The sequence below is a fragment of the Streptopelia decaocto genome (genome assembly GCF_964273445.1).
Source record: "Streptopelia decaocto genome assembly, chromosome: 7".
NCBI classification, from domain to species: Eukaryota; Metazoa; Chordata; class Aves; order Columbiformes; family Columbidae; genus Streptopelia; species Streptopelia decaocto.
Genome location: NC_138661.1, coordinates 41,100,370 through 41,126,743, shown reverse-complemented (window position 1 = coordinate 41,126,743; position 26,374 = coordinate 41,100,370). Strand labels below are relative to the sequence as shown.

Genomic DNA, 26,374 nt, shown 5'->3' with positions numbered 1-26,374 from the left:
TAATCTGTCTGCAAATATTCTACCAAACCAGCTCTCACTCTTAACATTTAGCTATTTGATTCCAGACAGACACAATGATCCATAGCTAAGGACAGCAAACCGCAGGGTAACCAAATTACATTAATTATACAATACATACCTCTGATTGCACATGCTAATAACAAGTTATCAACGCCGGGGAAGCAAGTCGCCTGGAAAACTCATCATGGTGTGTTTCAAAAACACATAAATCACTTGGGGTTATAGCAGCCCATAAAAAGAAAACGCCATGACTTCCAGTCTCAAATTAACACCAGGTTTAAAAAGCTACTTGCACTTTGCAGACTCAGCATCACGATGTCAGTAAGTTTTCAACTAGTTGATAGGAACTGAGCTGAGTGACAACTTAGCAAAAAAAGTTAGACAGCAATTATGTTTTTCTTGTTAATTAGATTAAATACATATCACAGTAAAATTATGACTATAAGTTAACAGCAGAACAAGGAATACAGATTATAGATAATAACTTTTCCCAAACTCTGAACATGACAGAGAATGACGAAAGACTGCAATCACCTGGACAAGCACACAACATGAAGCCAAATTACTTTTTTAGCAACACTTCAAATACAGAGATTGAAATTGTAACATTATGCATCTTTACATCTATTTCGGGTGTTAACCATTTCAAAGGAGAACTGTAGTACTATGGCTGTAACTAAGATTAAAACTAATAAAAATCTGGATTAAACATCAAGAGGGGTCTGAAGGAATTCATAAGTTGTTCACAAGTGTTCATGTGAACTCTATGGAAGGAGCAGGAGCAACAAGATGCAGAAGAGTCCTCACATCTAGACCTGCCAGACACACAGAGTGACCAAAAACAAAGAGATTTTTTAATGTTAGTTTTCAAGATTCTCCAGAAGTTCATGCAGTCTGAACATCCCTTCTGTTTCCTCTGCTTGCCCTGCGGCTTTGTCACAGGCGCTGAAGAGGCACACGGGGCGTGCCTGGTGACGTGCCGTTGTGTTGACGGGGCAGCAGCAGCTGGCTCAGCAGCACGCAGCGCACCGCAGTCACGTGCCACAAGCTAAAGGCAGTTTAAAAAAAATAACAGCAGCCTTCAGCCAACTACCTGTGAAATTTGCTGACTACTCCATTCTTAGAAAGCCCAGCAACCTTCTCTTGGCTGGGCGAAGCACAGGAACACCCCGCGCGCTGCCATTCCAGATGTCAGGTCACTATGGACCAATGCATCCACACTCTCTGAGGAAGTCTGACAGTTTCTAGTGCTACTTTGATACTAGTTTAGGCTCATCTATGGAGAAAAGATATTTGAATTCAAGAATGATATGAATCAGATAATAGTTTTTCCCAATTAACCCTTAATGCAAATGCTCTTTTTCCACAAGGAGCCCGCCGAGGAGGGGAGTTATTTGGGAACATCGTTGTAGAGTAAGCGTCATAAAATCGCGTGTCCACACAGCAGGTGTACGATTTCGAAACATACCCACTATCCTGAATACAAACTCTACTATGATATCGGGGGGAAATCGTAACATCAGAATTAAAAGAAACCAGAAAGACAGACACCTTGAAGACAGACATCATCTTCTCATGGTATGGAGAGAGGGCTCCTGCCTGTGATTCCTAGAGGAAAGCCCAGGTGGGAAGTTAAGGTGTAGGGATACATCGGAGAAACTAAAAGAATAGATGAGGGGTGAGATAACCAGGAATGGCTTCTCATAGTAGGACCACATTTGTTAAACACATCTTGAGAAGAAATCCACTAGGTTCCTTGTTATTAATAAGAAAATTCGAATAAATTTAACAAATAGTCTGATCCTACACATCAGTTTTGGGTGCCAGTCCAAACCAGTAGTAAATTTCCAAATAGGTTCTTCTAATCTTTGAGCAACAGTAAGTATGTTTCTTGATTTTTAAAAACTTGGTGAACATTCACAGTAGCAACGCCCACAAAACACACTTAATGCTTAATCTTAGCAGTTCACATAGTGCTGAGATGCAAGGATATGAGGGTCATGTGTTTAAAAACTGACACCTTTAAACAGAAACATTTCTCCTGTGAACCTGAAAGCCCGGAAGGACAACACATGGGTCTTGAGAAGAGTTAGGTAAGGCAAGGAGCAGGTAGGCAAAACCAGGTGCTTGCAAACAAAGGTCACAGAGCCAACAAGGGGCCCTGTCATCCCCGAGTGCCTGGAAGGTCACATCACACTTGTGTCCTGCTACGTACAGCCGACTTAACACAACAAGCGATACTGTCGAAGAAGGAAGAGACAGCCCATGGGGGAAGCTCGAGAAGGCATAAAAGTGGCGTTTCAATGTTTTCCTCCCCTACCTCATTCTATCAGTAATGCTCATCAGGGAAGGAAGGAAGGAAGGAGTCATTGTGTCATACCTGAGGAATGAAACACTTCCTCATGCCTGAGGTGCAAAAGAATTCCCTCAAATGCCCCTAGAAGAACATTATGTAAATAAAGGTTGGTACTAAATGATTGGAAGACCCATTAGCTTTGGAGTTACTTCACTTTCTTGAGGGAAGAGAGGCAGGAGCTAAGAGGAGGGTAAAGCTGGAGGAAACCCAACTGACCATGCATTCCTCCATTTAATAAGGCGTTTGTTGCTGGCTTTTCAGAGGAGCAACTGCTAATCTGAGTGCTACAAGACAGACTTGTTTACAATACAAACCTGCTGGTTGAATCTGAGAGCTGTGCTACCTGTGTCATCCTAACAACGATACTCCAGAGGGAAAGGACGAATCGCGCTGTCCCCTCTCTAATTCACTGCTACGCACTTGGTGCAGGCTGCAAATAAAAAAATCTTTCGCAATTCAGTGATTCCTTACACCTAGGAGTGTAAGATGTGATTGCCTTCATTTTAGCATGTATGTCTCAGTTACACTTCACATGCGAGTAGCAGCACTTTGGGCAGTGAGTTACAAATTGTCTTCTCTGGCCACTTGAGCAGAAATTTCCCCAGGACAGCAGGGAGCGCATCGCAGAGCAGGAAGGGGAGCACCCAACACGCTCATAAGGCCCCTTCAGAATTAGAATAAGTGTTTCAGACTGAACAGTCAACAAAAAGGAAAGATAGAGGCTGAAGTGAGAAGCTGAGGAGCCTGTAGGTGTATGTGGGAGCAGAAGCAGGCCAGCTCGCTCCACCGAGATGAGGACTGGCAGTGCAGTGGTCACAAGGCAGCATTTCCCAAATGACACCGATCCACATCCTGCCCCCAAATGATTATATCAATTGTGCTCAGCTGTTCCTGAGCTATGATCAAAGCATTGCTGATCCCCGTCCGTTCTGCACAGAGCTTTTCCCACTGAGCTTTGTGTGCCTCCCCCCTGGGAAACGCTGCTAAAGGAAATACTTTGGGAATATGGGAATAAAGCAAGATAGAGCCCCAAGGCAGATAGGCAGCTTTCCACAAACAGAGCATGAGACAGCAAAGAGCAGATACCCAGTGGTGGGGACAGCACACGACAGAACGGGGAACAGGCACAGAAATAACACTACATTTGTACAGAGCAGTATTAATAAACTGAAGTTAAGAATTAAAGCAGTTTTGGGTTAAAACCCTCCTGCAGCAACCTGTTTAACTCTTTGCAGAATGAGGACAGCTGATAAGGACAAGAGACTTGACCCATGACAGAAAATGGCTTGCAGGCTAATCTAAATCAAGGGCAGATTAATTAAATGGACTTCAATTGATCACAGAACAATTAAAAACAGAAGTCAGAAGAATTATTGAAGACACCATGCCATTACAGAGCCAATTTTTAGGCAGCAGTAAGAGGTTGTTTGGAAGGGACTGCACAGTGACTGTACAGCTAAGAAGATTTCTGAGGACAGCGTGATGTGAGTGCCTGGCTGATACACGTGACACTGAAGAGGAGTTGAAAGGATACTGCAGAGCTCTGTTTGTACGTGATAATTGTACACCTTGGCTTTCATAGCCTGTAGTGAGGAAGGAGTTCTACTCTCACTCCTTTGAAGCATCACTGCTTCTGTTTTTTTGTTTGTATTTTCTTCCCCAGCTTTTTTGGTTTGCCATCCTCTAGGGTGCTGATGATTAACCACATCCAGAGAGAAGACGTAAGGCAAACTGCATCAGTGCTTGTAATGTTGCATGGTACCAGTGGCCCGGCTGGTGTGTCCTGGCCACATGCTCAAAGGGTTAAATTCGGCACTGGAGGCCACAAGGAAATCCCTTTCTCTGGTCCAACTTCCCTGTAATATTTTTTGATAGAAAGTAATGGTTTCAGCCACTCTTGCCCTCTTCCAAAGGAATATTGCAGTTGCAGTTTTTGGTCTTTAAGACTTAATTTTGTCATTGCTTGGGAAAACTCTGTTGACCATGTGTGGCAGTGGGAAGAATGGGTGTTCTGAACTAAATCCTTTGTAGGCTAAACTACAAAACTGTGTATGAGGGTGGGACACAGCAGCACCTCTTAGTCTTCATGTCTTCAACAGCAGTATTCAGCAGTGAACTGTAGATAACAGTTTTGTAGTAATTGGTGAGTGAAATGCTGTAACGAATTGCATGAGGAATACTCAGCATTCCCAACATCCCCCAAAACATACTGATATCTGTTTCACCATTCCAGCTTAAAACACAAACTTGGTTCATTTAATATTTTGTTTCTGCCACTAGCAAATACCTTGATCCCTCAAATGAAAGTGTCTTTCTGCCATTAAACCACAAGACAAGTGGACAACACACAACTGGAGTAAAAACGTGCTCAGACTTCAAAGAAAAAAGCTCCAGCGTGAACGCCCAATTTGAAGTGTTCCCCACAGTGCTGATCACAAACTCCACCTCCATAAAAAAAATTCCCAATCTTTGTCTTTCTAGCACTACTTCCTTCCCCAAATCAAGAAATTAAAATACAACAGCCATCACATCAATTCATCCTAATTCCTTGATTAATATCACAGAATCTCAGCTCTTCTGCGATGCACAATACAAAGAATGCAGAGGTTTCAATTTAACTTTTTGCAGATGTTGAACTGGATATGATCTAGCAGTTCACTTCCTTCTCCACTACATTAGATCTTCCTGAATTTGTTAGCCTGACACAAGTTCTGCAAGCAGCCAGGCTACTCCTTTTGCCACACCTTGTGATGTCATTTGGTATTTCTTTTGAAGATTAAATTACTTTAAATATTTTTTGTATTATCAGTTCTTAAAATATCCATAACTTAATATTCCAAAACTATAGCATGCAACAGTACATATTACATTTTTGCAATCTTTTCAAGTTACAAATTTATTTTTTTCTCTCCACTTGGATTACAAATTGATGCAACTGGCCGGCAGTTTGAAAATCAAGCCTGCACACAGAAAAGTGTTTTCCCACTGGGGAAAAAGAGGGGGGGTGGGGGGAGAAAAACTGTACAGAATGATGTTCCAAAAATGATCTACTGTATTGAATTCAACCATCATAGTTCATGTACTACGTAACTATGCATATTATGCCTGCTTCTGTTTTCTTGTGATTTGCTGCATACCTACACCAAAACAGATTACAAGAGAATTAGTGAATACAGACATGTGGTTAAGTGTACAGTGGAAACTGAAAAAGGTTACAAACATGATACCTGTCAGAGTGCAGACATTCTAGAGCATTACACTGACCAGCACGTGTCTCCGGATGCGTTTCCAGATGCACTCCCTCCATGTTTCCTTTCATAATCCTCTCATTCATGCAGCTATTTGCATTAAAAACACAAAGACACTCATTTACATAAAATTATCTCACTCCATTTTATTTAAGATTTTCTTCTCCAGTTAGTAAAAGAAAGATGTGTCTCTCTTTATACATATGTACAAGTTCAGTTATAAAAATAGACAGCACATTCAAAGAGAAAAAAAGGCTTGGCATTTGTCTGATTCCCTCTAAATATCATATATACATGTGAATAGGAGGGGAAGGGGGAAGTCTTCATGAGTTAATTAAACACTACCTCCCCCTCAATTATCCCCTGCAAATCTGTTTAAAAATCAATCTAACTAAGCTCAGTTCTGCTATTTTCAGGTGTGCAAATTAGAGGCAGAGCCAACAGGAAGCACTTGCTCCACACTGTAGGACGCCAGGCAAAGGATTTGGGGTTGGAAAAAAATTATAGTAATAAAAAAAAGTCATCTTCTGCTGTCACAGCCCAGACCTGCAACTCAACTTGCTTCTCTCTCACGGGATGAAAGTGCCCCAGCAGAACAGCCTTTTAATTCAACGTGTCAGGCAGAAGAACTGCCCCACACCTGAATCTCAGTGCAATGCAGACAACGCTCACAGCAAAGCAAGGGGCTACGCGGGGGTTGTGCATTGAGAATGGGGAAGGAGGGACCAGAGACTGAGAACACAGATGGACGCTGGCGGCGCTGCCCTTACCAGCCTGACGGGACACGGCTACTGGGACCTGCACAGCGCGGTGTACTCAGCCACGCTCATACGTGTGACGGTCACAGAGGCGAAGAGAAAACACATTGGAAGAACAGTCAGCGGATGGCTGGGGTATGAGACAATTTTTTTCCCAGGATTTGGCTGGAAGGGGGAACGGCACAGTTCTCTCTGTCTCTCTCAGGACTGGTTTTCGTTGCTCTCCTCGCAGCGCTGCAAACTGCAGAACCATGCTCTGCTGTGGCACAGGGAGAGGAGCAGCAGCACACTCTTCCTCAGCACTTCAGCTTCCCCTCTTCTTGAGATTTGTACAAATAGAGCCTCACTTCGTTTCTAAGCTTCTAAGAGTTTTGTGCATCTCAAAAGTGAGAGAAGTAATTCTGAACACAGCCAGTGTTCATGCTGATGGGAAGTCTGAAATGCAAACCAGACCACTGGCTTGTGGCTCCTTCCACTGCGTGAAGCAGGGGCAGCACTCCTGCTCTCACGAGGCCCGTCAGTGCTCTCTGTGTTCTGTGGCTTTGAACCTGTTCCTGACAGATGGTGCTGGAAACAGTCCATTCCCTGGAAACCACCTGAGATACCTTCCTTTGTGTTTCAAGCCTTTAGAGAACCCAGAGGCCCACATGAAAAGAATCCAAGATTTTTTTGATCACACGACATCTTCAGCTTAGCCCCCAATTACCCCTGCACGTACACTGACCAGCTGCCAGCATGGAAATGACATGGATCCTCCTGGGGTTCAGATACTGATTTCTTAGGATAAAACTAACGCTGGGTTCCACCTCAAGCTACAGGAGAGAAAGTACATGGGTGTGACTTCAAGCACACACAGGTGCAGGATATTGCATGGAGTAGCTGGATGCTTTCTTGGGAATCTCTGTCAGAAGCGTCAATAGAACACAAACTGACACCCCCCCCAGTTACCCCAGACTTCCGTCCCTCCTTCTCGCAGTGTCTGCAAAGACAGTTTTTTGGAAAACACATAATCAAAGTGCTCGCATAAACCACCCACTCCCATTGTGCTTTGATTTTCTGTTCACACACGTGCTGGGCAGCAACAAGGCATGGTTTGCATGCCTTCAGCTGGCAGGGTGGTCTACTCTGAAAGCCAACACAGTTCAGACAAGCTTTGGGGGTTCAAAATTACTACCGACCACCTGAGGTGTGGGCACCTTTGCTTTGCTTCCGAATTGGAGTCTCTGATATGAGACTGCTGGTCAGGTTTAAGCTTTTGGGGGTCCCACAAACACTGTTTCCTTTGCTCAAAGGGGAGCTCAAGGGAGAAGAGGCGCTTGAAGGTCCAAAATCTGCAAGTCCAGAAGGCCGAATAATTGCTGTTTGTAGAGGGCTACTTGCAGACATGCCTAGCAATGGAAAAGAGAAATCAAATGCCATATATTATTCCACTTGTGACTCTTCAACGACAAACAATATACTAACAATCAGTCCTAAGAGCACCCTGTATTCATGATTTATCAGAGTCTAATGGAGAGGGATGTCCCTAAGATACAAATCATCTTGCAGTTATGCCCTGGCCACCTTCAACTGGTGTAAAGCTGAAGCTCTATCACCATCAGTTTAGCAGATTTTGGAGCCTGACGCTGTAACTTAAATGTGACAGCAATACAGGAAAACCAAAGCCATGGGATAAACAACACTATCCAATTTGTCTCGGCACCAAAACAAAAAACAAGAGGAAAAATACGTGGTATGGGACAATTCAAAGGGCAGATGAAACTTCTGCAGGACTAGCCTCTCAATGTCATTTGCGGTGCAACTGGCTATCCTCTAACACTTTTACCATGTCACATTGTGTATTGCCTGGATCTCAGAATATAACAGACAAGTAATACCAAAAATACAATACATTTTTTCTATTTTTTGACAGGCTGTAAACAACAATCACCCAAACTCATGTGGCTGGTTCTGCTCCGGGTAGTCTGCTGCCTCCCCCTCCCCACATACCTTTAGAGACGTTGTACCCGTACGCTGCGTACGCCGCTGCTGAGGCTGCTGCTGCCCCTGCTTTGGCACCTGCCATCGCAGCTGCGCTTCCCGCTATTGATTTCCGGCTTCTGCCTTTCCCAGTGCCGCCTTTTGATCCACCACCCGCACCTTTGGGACGACCCCGGCTTCGACCTGACTGGCCTCTCCCAGTGAGAGATGTATCTTGCATTGAAATACCTTAACAAAAAAGGAATGTTAAAACAATAACTGCTGTAGTATTTCTGGTGACTCAGAGCATCCTAACTACCTCCCATTTACATTACTACTGTTCCTATTAACTGATTCTGTTAATCTATATTAATGTGGACACTGCTGGCAAACAGTGAACCCATGAAAACAAATTACGTATACAAAACTTCACTCTTCATTAACCACAACTTATGAACTCCAACTACTTATTGTTATTAATCCAATCCACATATAGGTGGAGGATTCTGGGTTCTGCTTCAAGATGAAGCATTTTCTTACCTGAAGATAGCAAATGGAAGAAAATATCTATCTCTAAAGAAACTCATCAACAACTATAGCTCTACTTATTTCAGTATAGAAAACTACGGTAGTTAAAAACATTCATCATTATTTAAAATTTCAGCTGCTCCAATCATCCACGGGCAATACAGAACTGTTTATTAGCCCAGCAGCAAATTCAAGGAAGAGCTTAGAGATTAATTGTTCTGTGGTTGTCTGTAATTTGGTAATATTCATATAACAGGAGGAGAGTCCTCTATAATACAGGAACAACAGACAAAACTTCTAAGAGTAACTAACACAGAAAAGAGGAAAAGTGTGGTGAGTGAGACACTACGAACAGATTTCCTATCAAATCCAAAGTAATTTCTCAATGAAAAGGCATTTTTGTCCCCCAAATCTCACCAACCATGCATTTACTCCAAAAATGTACACCTAGCCATACGAAGTCAATGTTTAATAGATGTTAGTAAGTCAAGGCAAAAGTACTGACCGTTGATGGTATCTGACACTGAGCCAGTAATGGAAGCAGGAGAGTTTGTTGCCCTTGACTGAGGTGCTGAAGAAGCTGGATCATCCACAATCACAAGCATATCACTGCTGCTCTCATCGGGAGGGATTGAGCCCATATGCAATTCACTGCTGATGGATATCTAAATGTGACAGAAAACAAAGCCGTTAGCTTTTCAGGTTAGGAAAGGGATGGGTACAAACATTGTAAGCTCCTTAAAAGACATACAATCACAAGTGATTAATTAGTACTTGTTCTGTTCTCTCTCATTTTCTCTGTGTGAGACTAGCAGCAAGATACATAATCTGCCTAATCAAAGCACATCCTCTATTTACACACTGAGCAGCAGTAAAGACCTCCAGGAGCTACTTAATTTCAATTCATGAAAATAGATGTTGAATTAAGAAGCAGGAGACTAATGGGCTCAGCAGAGACTCAAGAAAACTGCTGTCCAGCTGTGCATCTTCAACTGCATGACAGAAAACAGAACTCTTAACCTACTACTACTGGTAATAAAAATCTTTGTCAGTACAATACAACATAGAAATCTATAGAACAGAATATATTTGCTGCCAAAACTGATTTGCAATTGTTTATAAAAATATGAAGGAAAAGAAGATGTGTGCCACTGAGAATGTACAATTTAAATTCCAAAATAAAAAACATTCAGAATCAGAAGCAAGGAAGGAAGGAGGGAAGGATGTAGATGAGACTAGTGAGGAGTACTTGTAAAGAAACTGAATGTCGAGGAGCTATGTGAGGGATACTGTTTGGTTCACGAACTGAAAGATCCTGTTCTTGCTATGGAAGGTGTTGGTAGGGAAGAAGGCACATGGTTATAAATGTGAGCATGACAAAGGCAGGAAAAAGGGAGAAAAAAGTAGGAAGAAAGTAAGTGGGACACCAGGCAGGAATGGAAAAATTTCAGGGGCTGAAAGGGATGGGAGTCAGGGCATGAACTTGCTGTAAGAAAAGGGAGGCAGAGAGCAAATGAAGAGGGGAATAATGGAATGTCAAAGAACACGAGGAGCTGTAAGGCAGCTTATTAGCATCTGTTATGTTTTCAATAAATAATTTTCATTTCCATGGTTCACCTTTACGACATCTCACTTTCCCACAGACTCAAAGTTTGACACGAGCTATAATAACAGAAGGCAAGAATTCTACAGCATGTAAGGCTAGAACTGAAATAGTATATTCTGAAGCAGCAGCAGCAGCGAGTCTTACCTCACTGAAAGGGCTGGGCATGGCGGAGTCTACACTAATGAAAGAGTCGTCTCCATCAGCAGACAGGTTGGAGTTATCAGCTGAGGGGACAAATGGGATCACGAGGTTCATGCCCTCTTTCTTTCTCTTCCCATCCAATTCATCTTCTTTCTTCTTCTGAAATAAATAAAATAATACCATTCATTATTTTTTCTTCTAAAACATATAGCTTAGCTAGGAGTCAGTAACACTTCATTTACATTCCCTTTTTGTCCTTGCAGAACAAAATCTTCATTAAGTCACCATTTTATATCTCATAGAATGATCAGTTGATGATGTTGGTATTTTTTCAAGCCTAAGTCCTCAAATTGTTGCCTGTTGACTACTGATGATCTACAGTGTTGTTTGGGTATGCAGTACTTCCTTATTTTTCAAGTTGCTAATGATATTAAAATACAGATAACTACACATTACATATTTGTAATATTCCTCTTCTGTGTATGGAAGTGCCACAGACTGAGGTTCAATGCTGAAGAGAAGAAGGCTTTTCTCACTAGAATGCCTTTGCAAAAAATGTTTCCACACTATGTAATAGCGAGCCTGAAGCTCTTCCAGCTTTATTGCTGACACAGGCAACCTCTTTGCATCAAAGTACCTTTTCAGCATATTTTTCCCTTTTACGTTTACGTTCTTTCACACGATTTGTTTCTTCTTGCTGTCGCTTCTCTTCTTGACGCTGACGCACTGTTGGAAAAGAAACACAAAGTTGTCACCACTGGAAAGATGTTTCATATCCTTTTGTGAATCTTACAAAAAATTCTAGTTCTAACAGAACTGTGAAGAAAAGTCAAATGTATTAAAACTAAAACACTGAAAACACTATTGTATTAAAACTATTTGTATCTAAATTACTAAAAAGTCTTACAGTGAAATTCTTCTTTCAAGCAACATAAAAGTGTATAACTCTAATACAGGAAAAAAAAGGTATGATGAAACACAGCATTTTTACTAAGACTTTCTTGTCATGACCGACATAATTCTTGTCAAAGCTCTGTCATTCAGGAACAATGCAATGATCCTGAATGAGTGCCAATAAAAGCTTTATCACATCATTGTGTCTCTCTTGCACAACTTCATCTTTCAGCTCAGCAATGATATGAAACCAGCTTGTACTAACAAGAGTTGGCAACACAAAAAGAGCCAGGAAACAGAAGTTTCTGTGTTTCAGTGTTTCTGTGTTTCAGCAACACATGTGTTTGTAGAGATAAAAACACAGATTTCACAAGCTAATGAAGTGGAACACGGGGAAAATGCTGCAACACAAATTTAACATACATTTCTTTTCCAGTTCCTCATCATCCAGGAGAAGGCTGACCACCTCTTTTGGCTTCAAGGTGTCGGGTTTGAAATTGCCGCCTGAAATCACCATTCGTTGGATCTACAAGGGAAAAAACAAGACAGAAAAAATGAAGAAATTACTCAAAGCAGCCATGAACCATTTTCTCAATACCCGTCACTGAAAGCCAGCCAAAATAAGATGCCAGCGCATCTGTGTAAATCAGAATTGACTCAACTTCTCTGTCATACCAAAGTTAGTAGCGAAATTTCAGGGAGGATTTATTAAGAGTATAATATACGAGAAGCAACTGAGCTATAAAGCAGGAAATTGTCAGCCCTTGTGCAAAGTTGCACTTCTTCTAAACCACCATGAAATAAACAACAAATGATAATAGTATTAATAGACTACTGAATAAAAGGGATGGGATGGGAGGGCATGAATAAAAGGGAACAATACCACAGTACTCCTGCCAGGTATAAACCACCAGTCAAATTTTTCAAGTAATCTGCACAGAGGATCACGCAGATCACATTCTGAAAGGTCACAACATTTTTAGTCTCCTTGACTGAAAACTATATTTCCATATTGAGTCAGTGTGTCAGTTTAAGCAATTCACTCAATCTCTTACTGCAACTATATTAAAACAAGCAAAGACAGATACAAAAAACAACAAAGAAGTTGTAACTTAGCAAAAGAGAACAAGCTTTAGCATAAGCCCATTTCACAGATTTGGATCACTAGCAAAAACACTACACTTTATTTTCAAGTTGATATCAGGTGACTCGAGTGCAGTGTCCTGGAGAAAATGGGTAAGTTTCAACAAGGGAAATGTGAATACATTCAGCTGGAGATGCTTCAGTTGCTGCAGCACCACGATCAGCATCTAATTAGGACAAAAGCTAAAAGAAACCCTTAGTACACAAAACATCTGAATGCTGTATATTGTATACCTACTGCTACCAAAGAAAGTGAATCTGCTTATTTTTTTCTTGCCAATAAAGTGTCATGAGGTTTGATGTTTCTAATACACTTATTGCTTGATGCTACAGGACACTGAGCTCTTCTGGCAACCCTCACACCTCAAATCCAAACTTCTTTAAAATAAAATTCCATTGTGGTATAACAATATACATGAGAGGAGTCAGTAGCCCTGACACAGCAAAGACAGAAGCTCTAGTCTTAAAGAAGCCTGAGTAGTTTCACTGCATCATAAGAAATAGCTTTCACAAAGTCACAGTGTAAATATCAGCTTTTGGCTCGTTCTTATAATGCAGCGCGGCTGTGTTAGGGACACAGATTTGTTTATCTGAACAAAGATATTCCCTTTTGGTTTCTCTTCTGTCTCCCTGCGGATACTTTTTCTTTCTTTACTGATTTGGATACATGTCTTCTGGTACTGTGTCTGTCACTTCTTGTTCCAGGTGATTTCTTTATTCTCACCTCACTCTTTTCCTTAGCCCTTTGTAAGATGCGCTCCTCAATGGTGCCTTTACAGATCAACCGGTAGACAGTGACTTGTTTTGTCTGACCCAGCCTGTGTGCCCGGTCCATGGCTTGCTGGTCTACTGTTGGGTTCCAATCACTGTCATAGAAAATTACCTGCAAAAGAACACCGGAACAGAAAGGATTAAATAAAAACATATGTTTAGAGCACCTGGTGACTGAACAAACAAAAATCCAATATACTAATGAAAATTAAACTTCTGCTACACACCCCAGAGCTTTACTGCCCCACTGCAGGCTGTATTAACCCAGCTTTGCCCTATCTGATGAAGTCTTTTCTGCCACGCTTCAGATGAAATCAAACTAATTTACACCGTGGATGTTTCAACTGCCACAGAATGTCTTTAACATCTTCTTCAACAAACCTGCTTCGGAGGCACAAAATTCCTAAGTTTGTTAGCTCATTAAATCACTGACATGTAATTTATAATAGGCTAAGCACATCATGAATGAATTTTAGTGTTACCTACCTTTAGAAGAAAAGGACCATCAAATTAGAGTTATCACAAAAAAGTAATACTCATCTTTTTTTTTTTTTCAAAACTGGATAAAGACTAGTCTAATTGAACACTTCCAGTGCTTTTACTACAGAAAACTGAAACACCACATTATATTCATATTGCCTTATCATTCCAACAGTACTTATGTAAAGTAGAAATACAAAACAAAACCATTGAAACAAATTTTAGACAACAAATTGTTCAGAAACTTACAAAACCACACAACAAAAAATGCTTAAGCAACGAGCCTGCAGGAGCCTGCAGGAGCCTGTGCTTCTGCCTGTTTATTTCCTCTGTTGAAGCAACTTCAATCAACAGAACTTTTCAACTCTGAATATTCTCCAGATACTCGCTTTCTTCTGATTTCTTTCAAGTAACAGCAAGATATGGGACATATATTTTTTTATTTATGTACTATTTTTGATTTGGAGATCTTTGTTTTTGTGTGGCTAAGGATTACAGCCTGTCTGCCCACAAGGTACTGGGTTAGAAGCACAACAATAGCTGTTATTGAAGAGATAAATGGTTCGGCTAGGTCAGTATTCCATCCCTGGTGATTAGTGGCAACTGCTCCAGAGTGCAAATCCTTGCAATTCACTTAAATCTGTATGTCTTTACACCTTGGGTGAGTAGAGGGGAAGCCATTTATCCTTCCTGACTATCTGATATTCAACTATAAATGACTCTGAACTTTTAGAGGCATTGCTTCGTTCTTCTGTGCACAGAAAACAGGGTAACCTCTACCTGTCCTACTGATTCCTTTGAAGCCGAACCTCGAGAACGAACAGTCATACAGGAAACAGCATTCACTGTATGGAAGTGTCATTTGCACATGTAGACCCCTTCAGGCATCCAACTCCTTTCTCGACTCTGGTACTACAGTATGTGGGGAGAAGGAAGATATTTCCAACTGTGACCAAAAACTGTGTACCAAGTGTCCAACACTCTACAACTTCATAATCAAGATAATACTACCTTGTAAATAGGAACAAACTAAACAAGGTTATGCAATTTCATGATGTGAATGGCAGTACCATGGCTAAGAGAGTGCCAATTTCACACAGAAAGACCAATTTTCCTACATAAATTGTGAGGCTGGGAGGCAGGAAATGAGCAGCTTGGGAAAAACAGTGGTTGGAGGCATATGAGGCATAAAAAGCAATGAAACGTTTATACCGAAAACTAAATACTAGTAAGTCAAGTTTTTATTCTGTATTACTTTACCAAACTTCACCTACCGTATCTGCAGCTGTAAGGTTAATGCCCAAGCCTCCAGCTCTTGTGCTTAACAGGAACACAAAAATATCATTCCTATAGAGGAAAGAGATTAAAACATCCTTATTTTGTGCATGGTTAACAAGAACCAACCACAGAAGTAGATATTTTTTTTGGACCCATACAACGTGATCAGGGCTACTTCTATTACTTGAACACTTCAGAACATTTTGTGCTGTTCATTCATGGTCAAGGAAAAAAATCCATGAATGAGTGAGAGAAGTTAATCTACAAATCAGGACTGTCGGAACACACAAACAGTCAGTGTGCAATAGCAGCTTATTAATCTCTATCAAAACAAACCAGAGTTTGTTTATCTTGCTCACATTAGAAATTAAGATTTCATATGGACAAAGAACAATTTATTGTTTCACAGAACTGATGCTAAAAAAATCTTGCCTTTAACAATGCTCAATTGATAAAGAAAGAAAAATAAATATTGAAACTGCGTACATGGAAGTTTTATTCAAAATTTGGTGCTTTGAATAGAGCAAATAAGGAGACAGGTCTGTAAGCAGGATGACCAAGAACTGATGAAAACTCAAGTAGTAACGCATGTGCTAGTACAACTCAACAAATGCAAAGAAATAGGGGGTTTGGAATCCATATCCTTGAAGGTCAAGTAGAACCGACTGTTTTGGCAGGACTCAAACTTCAAGACATTCACAAGTACCTGGCAATGCTGGGATCATAAAAACCAGACTCTCAAAGAACCCGTGCTGCTTCAAGACAAGACTTTCCCCCCTCCCACTCCTAAAGAAATTGCCAATAGACAACAGAAATAATTATGAAAACTATGAATTAACACCAACAGAAAAAGGACCAAAACCTCTAAAATTAGAAACAGAAGGCTGGCAGTACAAAATCTAAGAGTGCAAAAATCCACCCCGAGCTATGGACAGCTGGGAGAAGCTGAAGCCGAGTTGTCAATCTCTAGACTTTATCTTGCAAGTAACAAAGCCAAAGAAGTTAACAGGTGCCTGTTTGCAATGCAGGTAAATCCTTGGCCAGGAAATATTTTCACTCTTGTAACAACAGTGGAACGTGTGTATAGACAGTCACCTGAACATCCAGCTGTGAAATGCTCCTGGAAATGCCATATGGCAAGGAAAGAAAGTAGACAGTGCCACAGATTACAGGAACAAATTATGACTCCGTAGCTATATATTTTCAGCACCCTGCTAGGATATCCTGTAGGATAGTTTAGTCTCAGTCAGGCTTTTTTCCCTGGAAGTACTTCTCGTAAGTTAATAGTGTATAAGAGGAACTCAATCAACATTTTAATAGGAATTCTTGTTTAGACTGACTGACCTATATATTTCAAAGGAACTTCCTGCTGAAATGGTTATTTTTCTTCAGTTTTTCTATTAATTAATAAAACCAAATCCTGTTCATTAATAAAAACAAACTATTTCACTTCTTTTGGTTAAAGCACCTTATAGGAAGAACAGTCAGGATTCCAAGAGGACAACATAACCCGTAAGGAACCTGTTTCTGACCCCTGGAAGTGGGCAGAAAGGTACTGCATGGTCATCTCACTTCAGGTATTTGCAAATGTTCTTTTCAAGTTTATTGCTCTGAGGAGTTCACTAGAAGACTCATCATTGCAACACAGTCCTTCAGGTCTTTAAGCCTCATGAACCAGAGGCCTGAAAGGCTCCATATGGCTTCCCCTCCTGTCTTCAGCTATGATACCTTGGCACTGCTAACGCAAGGACTGTTCTCTAGTCTAGAATGTTGCTTTCACCTCACAGAAAACAACCATCTATGAACCTATCTCCTCAGAAAAGGAAAACTGACATTCTTACAAGCTCATGCCAATATCCAGGAACGATAACCTTACTGTGAACCAGCACACCAAACTGACATCATATCAAGCCATATCCCAAGATTAAAAGGAAATTTAATAACCATAAACTCAATCATTATAAATAATTTACCCTAGTAGAGACAAACTTATACTAAAAGATATTAACTTACAATAAGATCACATACTCCCCTTTCCTAATGTGCTTGTAAAAATTGCAGAATCCATTTTGCTTTACTAAATGAAATGGGTTAGCGTATCTTACTATCTAATTAAAATACTCATTTTATCACTTGTATGTTAGTTTAAGCTTTCAAGATAGAACATGCTTAGATTGTTTGTTTTGCAGAAAACAAGGTCACTTGCAAAGCTCTAGCATATGCAAGATTTTGAATCTCATCTTCACAGTGTCAGTTGTCAGAGTATGTAACAACCAATGAACACTTGCTGCCTTTCTACTGAGCTTCTTTATAAGCAAGTGTATTTGTAATGGCAAGAAGCACAACAGGTGGGCACACTAAAATTGCTTGCGATACTGTTTCACAGATGACAAATTCCTAAATACAACTGTGTTCAGTATCTACACCAGTAATTCCTGGTCAGCAAACCACCTAGAAATTGCTTCAGAGAAATGAGGTGCATTTCTATCAGGAATTTAAGATATTTCCATTACATCTTATACCAACTCTCTATGTACACAGAATTTAGCACAGAAACACCTTGTAAAATGTATTACCTGTTCTGAAAATCTGCTACCATGTCCCTTCGTTCAGAAATCTTCGAAGAACCATCCAATCTCATGTAGGTATGCTTCCTATAAACCATGTATTCCTGCAAAGAACATACATCAGAAAAATAGAGTTGCTCTTGAAATTGTTCAATCTCGATTCTTCCAGAAAAAAACAATAAAAGCAGAATTGCTACTTACCAAAAGAAAAGCCCTAAATGTTATTGACAAATATGCTATAAGCAATCTTACGTAAGCAATACATTACAATAACAGAAATTCAGGAATTTAAGCTACTCAATCATATGTCAGGTTTTGCTTTTCATATAACAGATAAATGACAATGTCCGCTCAGAGCTGGGAGGCATTTGCTGCACTGCAGACAGTGTTATGGTACATGCCTTTTTTTTCTATAAATAAATAGGTAAATCACTGAAATAGGAAGTTTGCTTTCACAAAGTCTAAATTTTTACTAAATCCTGAGCTTACACTGTGGAAGCAAACCTTGCCTAACAAACCAACTGTATCTGCTCCCTGTCAATTTTAAACCATTTGACTAGTGGCTTTTAAAACCTGGTACTGTACGCTGATGTCTGTTTGGGCTTTATCTCGCTCCTGAAGAGCCTGTGAATCTGACTGCATCCAAGAACACTTTGAACATTACACTGGTGTGTCAGCCCACAGCTCATGACAAGCAACAGAACCGAAACCATTGCCTGGGACACAAATCAAATGGCATCAACCAGGAACGCTGCAGGCCAAGGCTTTTTACAATGAGCCATTTTCCAGGCATTAAGGTACTCAGCATTTTCTAATACCTGTGCAACTACCAATAGAAACTGAATTACATAGAAAGCTCTCCAGGCTTTACAGATGTCCATAGAGTTTCTCTGGAAAGATACCCCCTGATACTCTAACAATGTGATCCTTGGCTGACAAGATGCAAATCCTATGGGTTACACTTGTTAGATCTAACCCTACTGGTATACGTGTCTTTTTAAGATGCTCTGACTGTAAACGAAGACAGATGGTGCTTCAGCAGCAAGAACTATCAGATTCATCTTGCTCCGAGCTGCAGCGTTCAGCAGATACAGCACTGATGTGCTATGAGAAGACATGGCAGCGCCTGCACTCTAATGAACCTCCTGACAGCACCAAGATCAGTTTTGCTTTTCACCTGCGCTTCAGGGCTCCTGCTCCTTTTTTCGTTCTGCTTTGCTAGCGCAGATGAGGTGAAAGAGCTGCCATACTATAAGGAACCTGGGGGGAAGACTGCTGTAGTGGAAAGAAGCTTCAACATATGGCAGATGAAAAATAAGCAAATAATGTGGAAATGGCCAAAGTGACACTTGGTCTACCTTCCCAAAACAGAACTCACGGCTAGTATGATTTGTGGAGTACAATAATAGAAGTTCAAAGCAGGGAACAGCTACTTCACACAGACACTCAAGCCCTAATTTACTATTGATTTATTCCATTTCTATGACAAGTTTCTGTCACCAACTAAGACCAGAGCGATACAGTTGTCAATTGGGCACTATATGACCTTTTCTCCAGAATTGAGCAATCCTTTTTCTATTATCACAAGGGCCTTTTCCTTCCATTTCTTTATTACTGTTGTTATCTGTCTTTATGATGACTCAACCTTTCAACATCTTGATTTAGTCTTCCCTCACCTCAGTATTGACCATCTCTTCACTAGTGTCCTCTAAACAAACTTCAGCATGAATAGAAAACAACTTCTTTCATTCCATCAGGTGCACTTATCCTGACCCCAGACCTTAGACATTTCCACTAAGGCACAAATTACAAAAGAATAAACTATTTTACATCTGTAATACGGGCATTCATGGGTCGTTCCCCCCCCAGCCCTGCAAACTAGGTGAGGACACTGGCCTTCAGCTAATCATCTGATCCACACTCTGCTCAGCAGGTTCCGGTCTGCCTCCATCCACCTTCCTTTGGTCACAGTGTAACAGCGCTCATATGGAGCACCCTTTTTTTGTGAACTGTTTTTAACCAATATTTTTCCAAATATTAACATTACACTCTTTCAATTCAGTAAGAAAAAAAAAATTGCAACTTATACTACACTTGTCAGCAGTTTAGTGCTTTGATCACTTGCAGAAACAGCACATTTTCAGCTAAAAAAAAAAAAGAAAAGAAAAGCACTCTGATGGCAAACAAACTATTTAATTGTGGAAGGTACTGCTCATCTTTATAGTTCCCACAAGGAGTGATGGGGTGGGGGAACCTTCATGGGGAGGCTTTAATCTCATATAGACTTATAGCAGACCTGTTTGAAAAATCTACCTGCCAATGTTCTTTAGTGTAAGGAGTCACCAAGCCACCAGAAGTATCAATCTAGGGAAAATAATGAAAGTGGCACTGGCAACAGAGCACCTGTGCAGGAAACAAGCAACACAGAATGACTCAAGTACGGCACTAATGCAGTGCCGTTAAAGTCAGAGCTCTTCTGGGCTTCGCCATTGATCCTTTCTCAAAAAACTATAACGTGTTTTCCGTTCATGTTATTTCATAGTCCAAATTGAGTACTCTTATGTTTTAACAGAACTAGTAAACTTTTGGTAGAATATAACTAAGACATTTTACTTCATGCAGAATATATTTGACCCGTCATCACACAAATGCAATGTGATTCCCACTGAAATGAGGGACGATTACTCTTCCGTATAGGAGAAGGCAATCACATTGAGAAAAACAAACGTGACAATCTTAAAAAGTATGAAATACATATCTGCATGAAATAACAGTACTGAAATTATACTTTATCCCCTTCCATTGAAAGAAGATAGTTTTCCTCTTTGTATTTATATGTGCCATTTTATAACAGCTGAATTAAACAGCAGTTCTTTACCTCAGCAACATCAAACAAACATGGTTTTGTAACTTTGGGAGCAACGTGTTTTGTGCTCTCTGCCCTGTGTAGATTAGGTTAGTATGATACCATAGCAGTTAGACTGACACAGTCAAAATACTGTGAAAAGAAACAGGACACCTGATGTTCTTCATATTCAAGTAGGCAGAGGGGATGTATTTTGGTATCTCAGGTCAAAAAAAATAATCTACTGATACACAACTTTTGCAAGGACTTTCTTACAAACTGAGTCCTTGCTTGATTTTCAGCTTGCTCAGCTCCAGGTTGTGTTACATGGGTGAGGAGAAGGATAAACAGAGGACTTGGTAGGTGGCTTATTTTGTAATAATAAAACCCAACAAGTAAAGTTGAGCATTTAGGAGGTGGAAGAGCAAAATGGTATGCTCCCAAGCCTTTAGAATGGAATGCTAACAGAAAAGACAGAAGTACTGAGCACTCAACTTTAGGAGCTTCATGGTGTAATGAAGGGTGTCAACAAACCTGCTCCATGTCTAATATTTGCCAAAAAAGCACCATATGAAGCAATGCTGGGCAAAGAGCCAAAATACAGAATTGCAACCGTGCAAATTCTGTTTTTCCTCATCGCAGCAAAAATAAAAATTCAGCTTGTGATTTGCAATTGAACTATTAACTGCTGACCTTAAAATGCACTTCTGTTCATACAGGGCTCATGATTCAGTCAGCTACTGATTCAGGCTTCTCACTTTTCCTCTTTATTGTGGAGACGACGGTATCCCACATCAAACACCTCTGAGAGAGCCCATGTACACCTAGGACTAATAGCTGAAGGATCACAGGATCTTGAGGTTTTAGCAGTACTGAAATTATACTGCCAAATGCAAATATTTTCCCACCTACTATCTATTCACAGTCAGAAAACTTTGTCAGGATTACCTCTTTGAAACTAACATACATCAAATCTCCTATTTTCCTACTCAGAATTAGATAGTCATAGAAGTTACTACTACCAATCCTTCACTGATAAGGGACAGAGGCATTGTGACAGAAGATACTCCTTTGTTCAGATCCAGACAAAAACTCAAACTTTGCTGTCTTCAACAGAAGCCCAGAGAAATAAAAATATTTATTTCTAAGCATTATAAGTATTACCAATAGGAAACCACATTAATAGTCCTACTAATGTCTCTTCAGACCAGCTCTTTGGTGGCATGGTTGCTCATCAAATACTGATTTTTCTTTTCTTCTTCTGACACAGACAGACTGTATTTAAATAACAAATAATGACTTAACTTCTAATTTCTTTCTCATCATATATGCCAGGGAACCCCTTATTATTAATGTCTACCAAGCTTCTGTACAGGAATAAGACGATAGAGGGAAACAGTAAGAGTCTGTGAAATTACAAGCAACATAAACCATGTAAAATTAATCACTGTGTTCTCTCTTTCTCCCAATAAAAAAGACACATGGGCACCAAATGAAAAGAGAAGGAAGTAGTTCAAAACCAGCAAAAAGGATATTTAAGACATGCAACCCCTTGCCACAGGGCAATGTAAATGACAAAAATTTACACAGACTCAAGATGCAACTGAACAATTTCACAGAAGAAGAAGCCATTGAGGATTCCTGAATCTACAGAATGCACATCTGGCTCAGACAGCCCTTGAGTTGAAAAATGCTGGACACTGAGACTAATTGCGAAATATCACTATTCTTGTACATTCTCCTCATACCATCTGCTGTTGTACACTGGTGGAAGCATGACACTAGGCTGGACCTTAATTCTAACTTCGTATGGCAGCTCTTACAATCTCATAATGATGCATTTACTGGGTAGCCTTCAGTATAATCATTTTATGTCAGGTTTGCTGCATCCAAATTATAGTATTTTCTCCAAAACATCGTTGCAAAATCTGCATCTTCAGAATTTGTCTTCTGTAGTCTATAGATCTCCTACCTCCAGTAAGTCAATCATCCGTGTCATCTGGGAGTAGATGAGAACTCTGTGTCCTTGAGACTTCAGCCGTGTCAACAACAGATCAAGAGCATGAAGCTTCCCACTGTCAGTGATCAGACTCTCCTTGTCTGAAAAGAAATGGAAGAAAAGCAGGTAACTAATAAAGCTAAAACAGCTACATGCAACAAGTAGACTTCTAAGTTTTCTGAGCATTTCACTGCATTATAATCCCTAAAGTAACACGTTGTGATGGAAGAAACTGCAACATCCCTTTAGACTGACACTTACAATGATGCTGCACGGCTCACAATAACTTCTGTTTGCAGGGACAAGTGTATATGAGTATACCCAGTTCGCAAAATCTCATCCCAGATTGACCTCCCCATGAGTATGGACTCAGTCCTTTTTTGGACAGCCATTTCCCTTGTCTAAGGATTCGCTCTGACCAGATCAACAACCACAACATGCCTTCGGAGCTGAACAAGCTTTACCCCACTTCACACATCAAAATCCTGTCCTCTGGATATTTGCTGCTACGCTTTAGACTTATCCTCCACAGATCTAGTTTCATGATCAAACCCCTCACCAACACAGAAAACGGGGAACTGTAAAATAACAGCCCCTTCACAGCACTGCCATATTTTTCTTCCCTGTCCTCTGCTCTTTTTTGTTGTTGTTGTTTAAGAAATGTTTCCAGATTGCGATCTCTTAAGTCACTTCAGATTTTATACTTCACGTCCTCTGTATTTCGGCCATGCTCGTGAAGTATTTTTCAGGAAGGAGGCCTTCCTGTTTGTACATTCTGTACATAAACTTCAGTAAACAATACATTACTGTTGAAAGGATGAAGAGAAATTTTCTTCCAAAAATATTATCAGTTGGAAAGGCCACCGATTATTCTTTATTCTTTGGGATGTCTGAAATTAGGTTTACAGCCAAAACGGAAAGTTGACAACTGCAGATGGTGCAGGCTAGTACAGAACCCAAATATTTTTGACATGTCTAGCAGGTACCATTCTCTAATGTCTAGGAGGTAACACTTCCGCACGCTTCCCATTGAACAGAATGAATTAACTGACGGGCTGAAGAAAATCCAGCTTTCTGTAAGACAGTTAGCTGTCTTGCACAATATTCCAATTAAAAAGGAAAAGGTATATACTAAAATTAATTAATTCATCCGAGCACTACGCATTTTAATACAGCTAAACCCAAGTTCATACTAGTGGAACAGAAGACTGCAGATCACAAAATGGTGCTTCTAAAAAGATCTTATAAGCATGGCAGGCAACACAGTCCATGAGTGCCCAAGTGCAGTGATGTGGCAGAAAGGGCCAAGTTTGATTCTTGCACATGCAGCCAGGGGTTTACTGAGAAAAGAAAAAATGTGGTTATTCTTCTATGCTTAATTTAAAAGATCATTGTGAAATAACATGCCTGGGTTTAGTACATCTTTCAGAAGGGCTGTAGAAAACAGAAAGTGTTCAGGAAAAATTTCCAAGATTTTAGTGTGTTAAAAAACTTCTCCTACAGAGAAGAAATTCAGAAACTTGATGCATTTCAATTTTTCAAAATTGAAATCAAGATTCTTCTTTTGGACAAAGGTTTTTAAGAACAGAAGAGAACTTCATACTAGCAGAGAAAGGCACAGTATCCAGTGAGTTGTTAAAATTGTAAAAACAAGGCACGCTTCCCTCTCACCCTTCCAACAGTGAGGAAAAACTATTCAGAAACACTTTTATCCAGAAACATGGGGGATTATTCATCACTATAGTATTTCTATCAAAATCTCTTTCAAAAAAATCCTTTAGCTTAAATATAAATAACGGACTTGATGCAGGAATTAGTGAGATCTACATTAGGACATCAGAAGAGGCAACCAACAGTCCTGTTTTCTGCAATCCAAAAAACTGTCGGTTGTCAATATTGATCAAAATCATTAGTTATTATATTTGGACTTCAAGCCAATGCTATGAACACACTCTCTTCTGGGAAGTTTAGAGCCACGCTCCTGCAATGCACCAGCCCAGAATCCAAGACAAGAGAGCTCTTCTCGTTCTTGCTTCTCTGCCTATCTAGACAGTCACTGTTTTTCTCCAGCTTGCTCTCCCTTTTGATGGTCATCCTGTTGCTTTGCCAGGAGCAAGTGCCACATTACTGCTTGAATCATTAGCAACTACCTTAGGGAACCTGTCAACTAGAGAGCCAAGCCAAGGAGATACTGTAAGGAAAACTCGGGAACACAGCTCAGGCTGGTGTTTTTTCTAAGTGCAACATAATATATAATGACACATCTCTAGAACAGAACTCAATTACATACAAATAGTTTATAATTTCATGCATTCTTCCAAGGAAAACCAAAAACTTTGGAAAACGAAACCTTGAACTTAGCAAATTAGGTAAAAATGGAAATGACTTATGGTTATGTGGTTTTAAAATACATTTATGTAGGCCAAAAACTTTGCACAGTAGGAATGCTTACTCTTTTAAAAAATGTTATTATTTCCTTTAAATTCACACAGCCATGACATTCTGCTTTTATTCTAATTGGTCAGTTCACTATTTCAGAATGAACTAAGTGAACAAACATGAGGAACCTACATATGCATAACAAAATAGTATGATTATTATCCAAAAGCCACGTGACTGGAAGGAAGCGGAGAGAAAAAACAGGATCTGTTCAAAAGCCACTCTTGACTGACTCAGATTCAAAGAAAGGCCATGAAGCTGGTGAGGGGTCTGGAGCACAAGGCTGATGAGGAGTGGTTGAGGGAACTGGGGCTGTTTGGCCTGGAGAAAAGGAGGCTGAGAGGAGACCTTATCGCTGTCTACAACTACCTGAAAGGAGGTTGTAGCATGGAGGGTGTTGGTCTCTTCTCCCAAGTAGCAAGTGACAGGACAAGAGGAAATGACCTCAAGTTGTGCCAGGGGAGGTTTAGATTGGATATTAGGAAAAATTTGTTCATGGAAAGGATTGTCAGGCATTGGAAGAGGCTGCCCAGGGGAGTGGTGGAGTCACCATCCCTGGAGGTTTTTAAGACATGCACATGAGGTTCTTAGGGATGTGGTTTAGAGGTAGACTTGGCAGTGCTAGATCAACAGTTGAATTTGATGACCTTAAAGGTCTTTTCCAACCAAAAAGATTCTACAAATAGAAAGTTTCCAAAAGCAAACTGCTACCGTTTTTCTCATACAGGCATGAATAGGTAGAATAAGTTTTGGTAACTGGAAATGATGCGCACCCTTTGCTGCTGGTTCCTTAGGTCACCATTGTGTAAGCTACTACTTTAAAATAGCAATAGAATGCAAATTACAAGTAAAGAACTTATTTGCAGATGGTCTTGAGAAATGAGAATAAGAAAAAGTTGCCTGAAAACTTAGCAACTTGTTAATTTGTCCAATATCTCAGCATCAGAACAGAATGCACTGCTGAGAAAGTTGGGTTTTTTTTAGGAAAGAGAAACAGAACTAGCAGAAAAAGATCTATCATCTCTGGAAGAGAAAGCTATTTGACTTTAACCTGGCATCTTTAAGGATGCTATCTTGATATCATTGTGTCTACCAAGATCAAATATATTTTTGCATGCCTGAAGTCTGCCACCTAGTGCTTCAAAGGACAAATTCTGGAAAGTGGTAACAGAAAACGCAGTTTTCTATCCATGCCACCTTCAAAAAACATCACAATTATTCAAAAGAGAAAAAACAAAGTCTTCCACCTCTAGTTTCTCTCACTTCTGTTTCTCAGTCTGTTCTACCTTGAGAGCAGAAAAAGGCAGTTTGCTTATTTTAAAATGGGATTTCCAAAATACA

At 40.2% G+C, this 26,374-nt stretch overlaps 1 protein-coding gene across 2 annotated transcripts in view; it reads right to left on the bottom strand.

The window, feature by feature from the left end:
* Positions 1–5,291: 5,291 nt before the first annotated feature.
* The window catches only part of INO80 (INO80 complex ATPase subunit), a 71,665-nt gene continuing 50,582 nt past the window's right edge, over positions 5,292–26,374 (bottom strand). For both annotated transcript variants that reach the window (XM_082057922.1, XM_082057923.1), the window contains exons 27-36: positions 22,568–22,695; positions 17,760–17,854; positions 15,180–15,252; positions 13,379–13,537; positions 11,935–12,037; positions 11,255–11,343; positions 10,621–10,776; positions 9,376–9,535; positions 8,373–8,591; positions 5,292–7,771 (exon numbers count right to left, since the gene is read on the bottom strand). In XM_082057922.1, the coding sequence (XP_081914048.1) occupies positions 7,554–7,771; positions 8,373–8,591; positions 9,376–9,535; positions 10,621–10,776; positions 11,255–11,343; positions 11,935–12,037; positions 13,379–13,537; positions 15,180–15,252; positions 17,760–17,854; positions 22,568–22,695 (1,400 nt within the window). In that variant the 3' untranslated portion in view covers positions 5,292–7,553. The remainder of the gene's footprint in view (positions 7,772–8,372; positions 8,592–9,375; positions 9,536–10,620; positions 10,777–11,254; positions 11,344–11,934; positions 12,038–13,378; positions 13,538–15,179; positions 15,253–17,759; positions 17,855–22,567; positions 22,696–26,374) is intronic.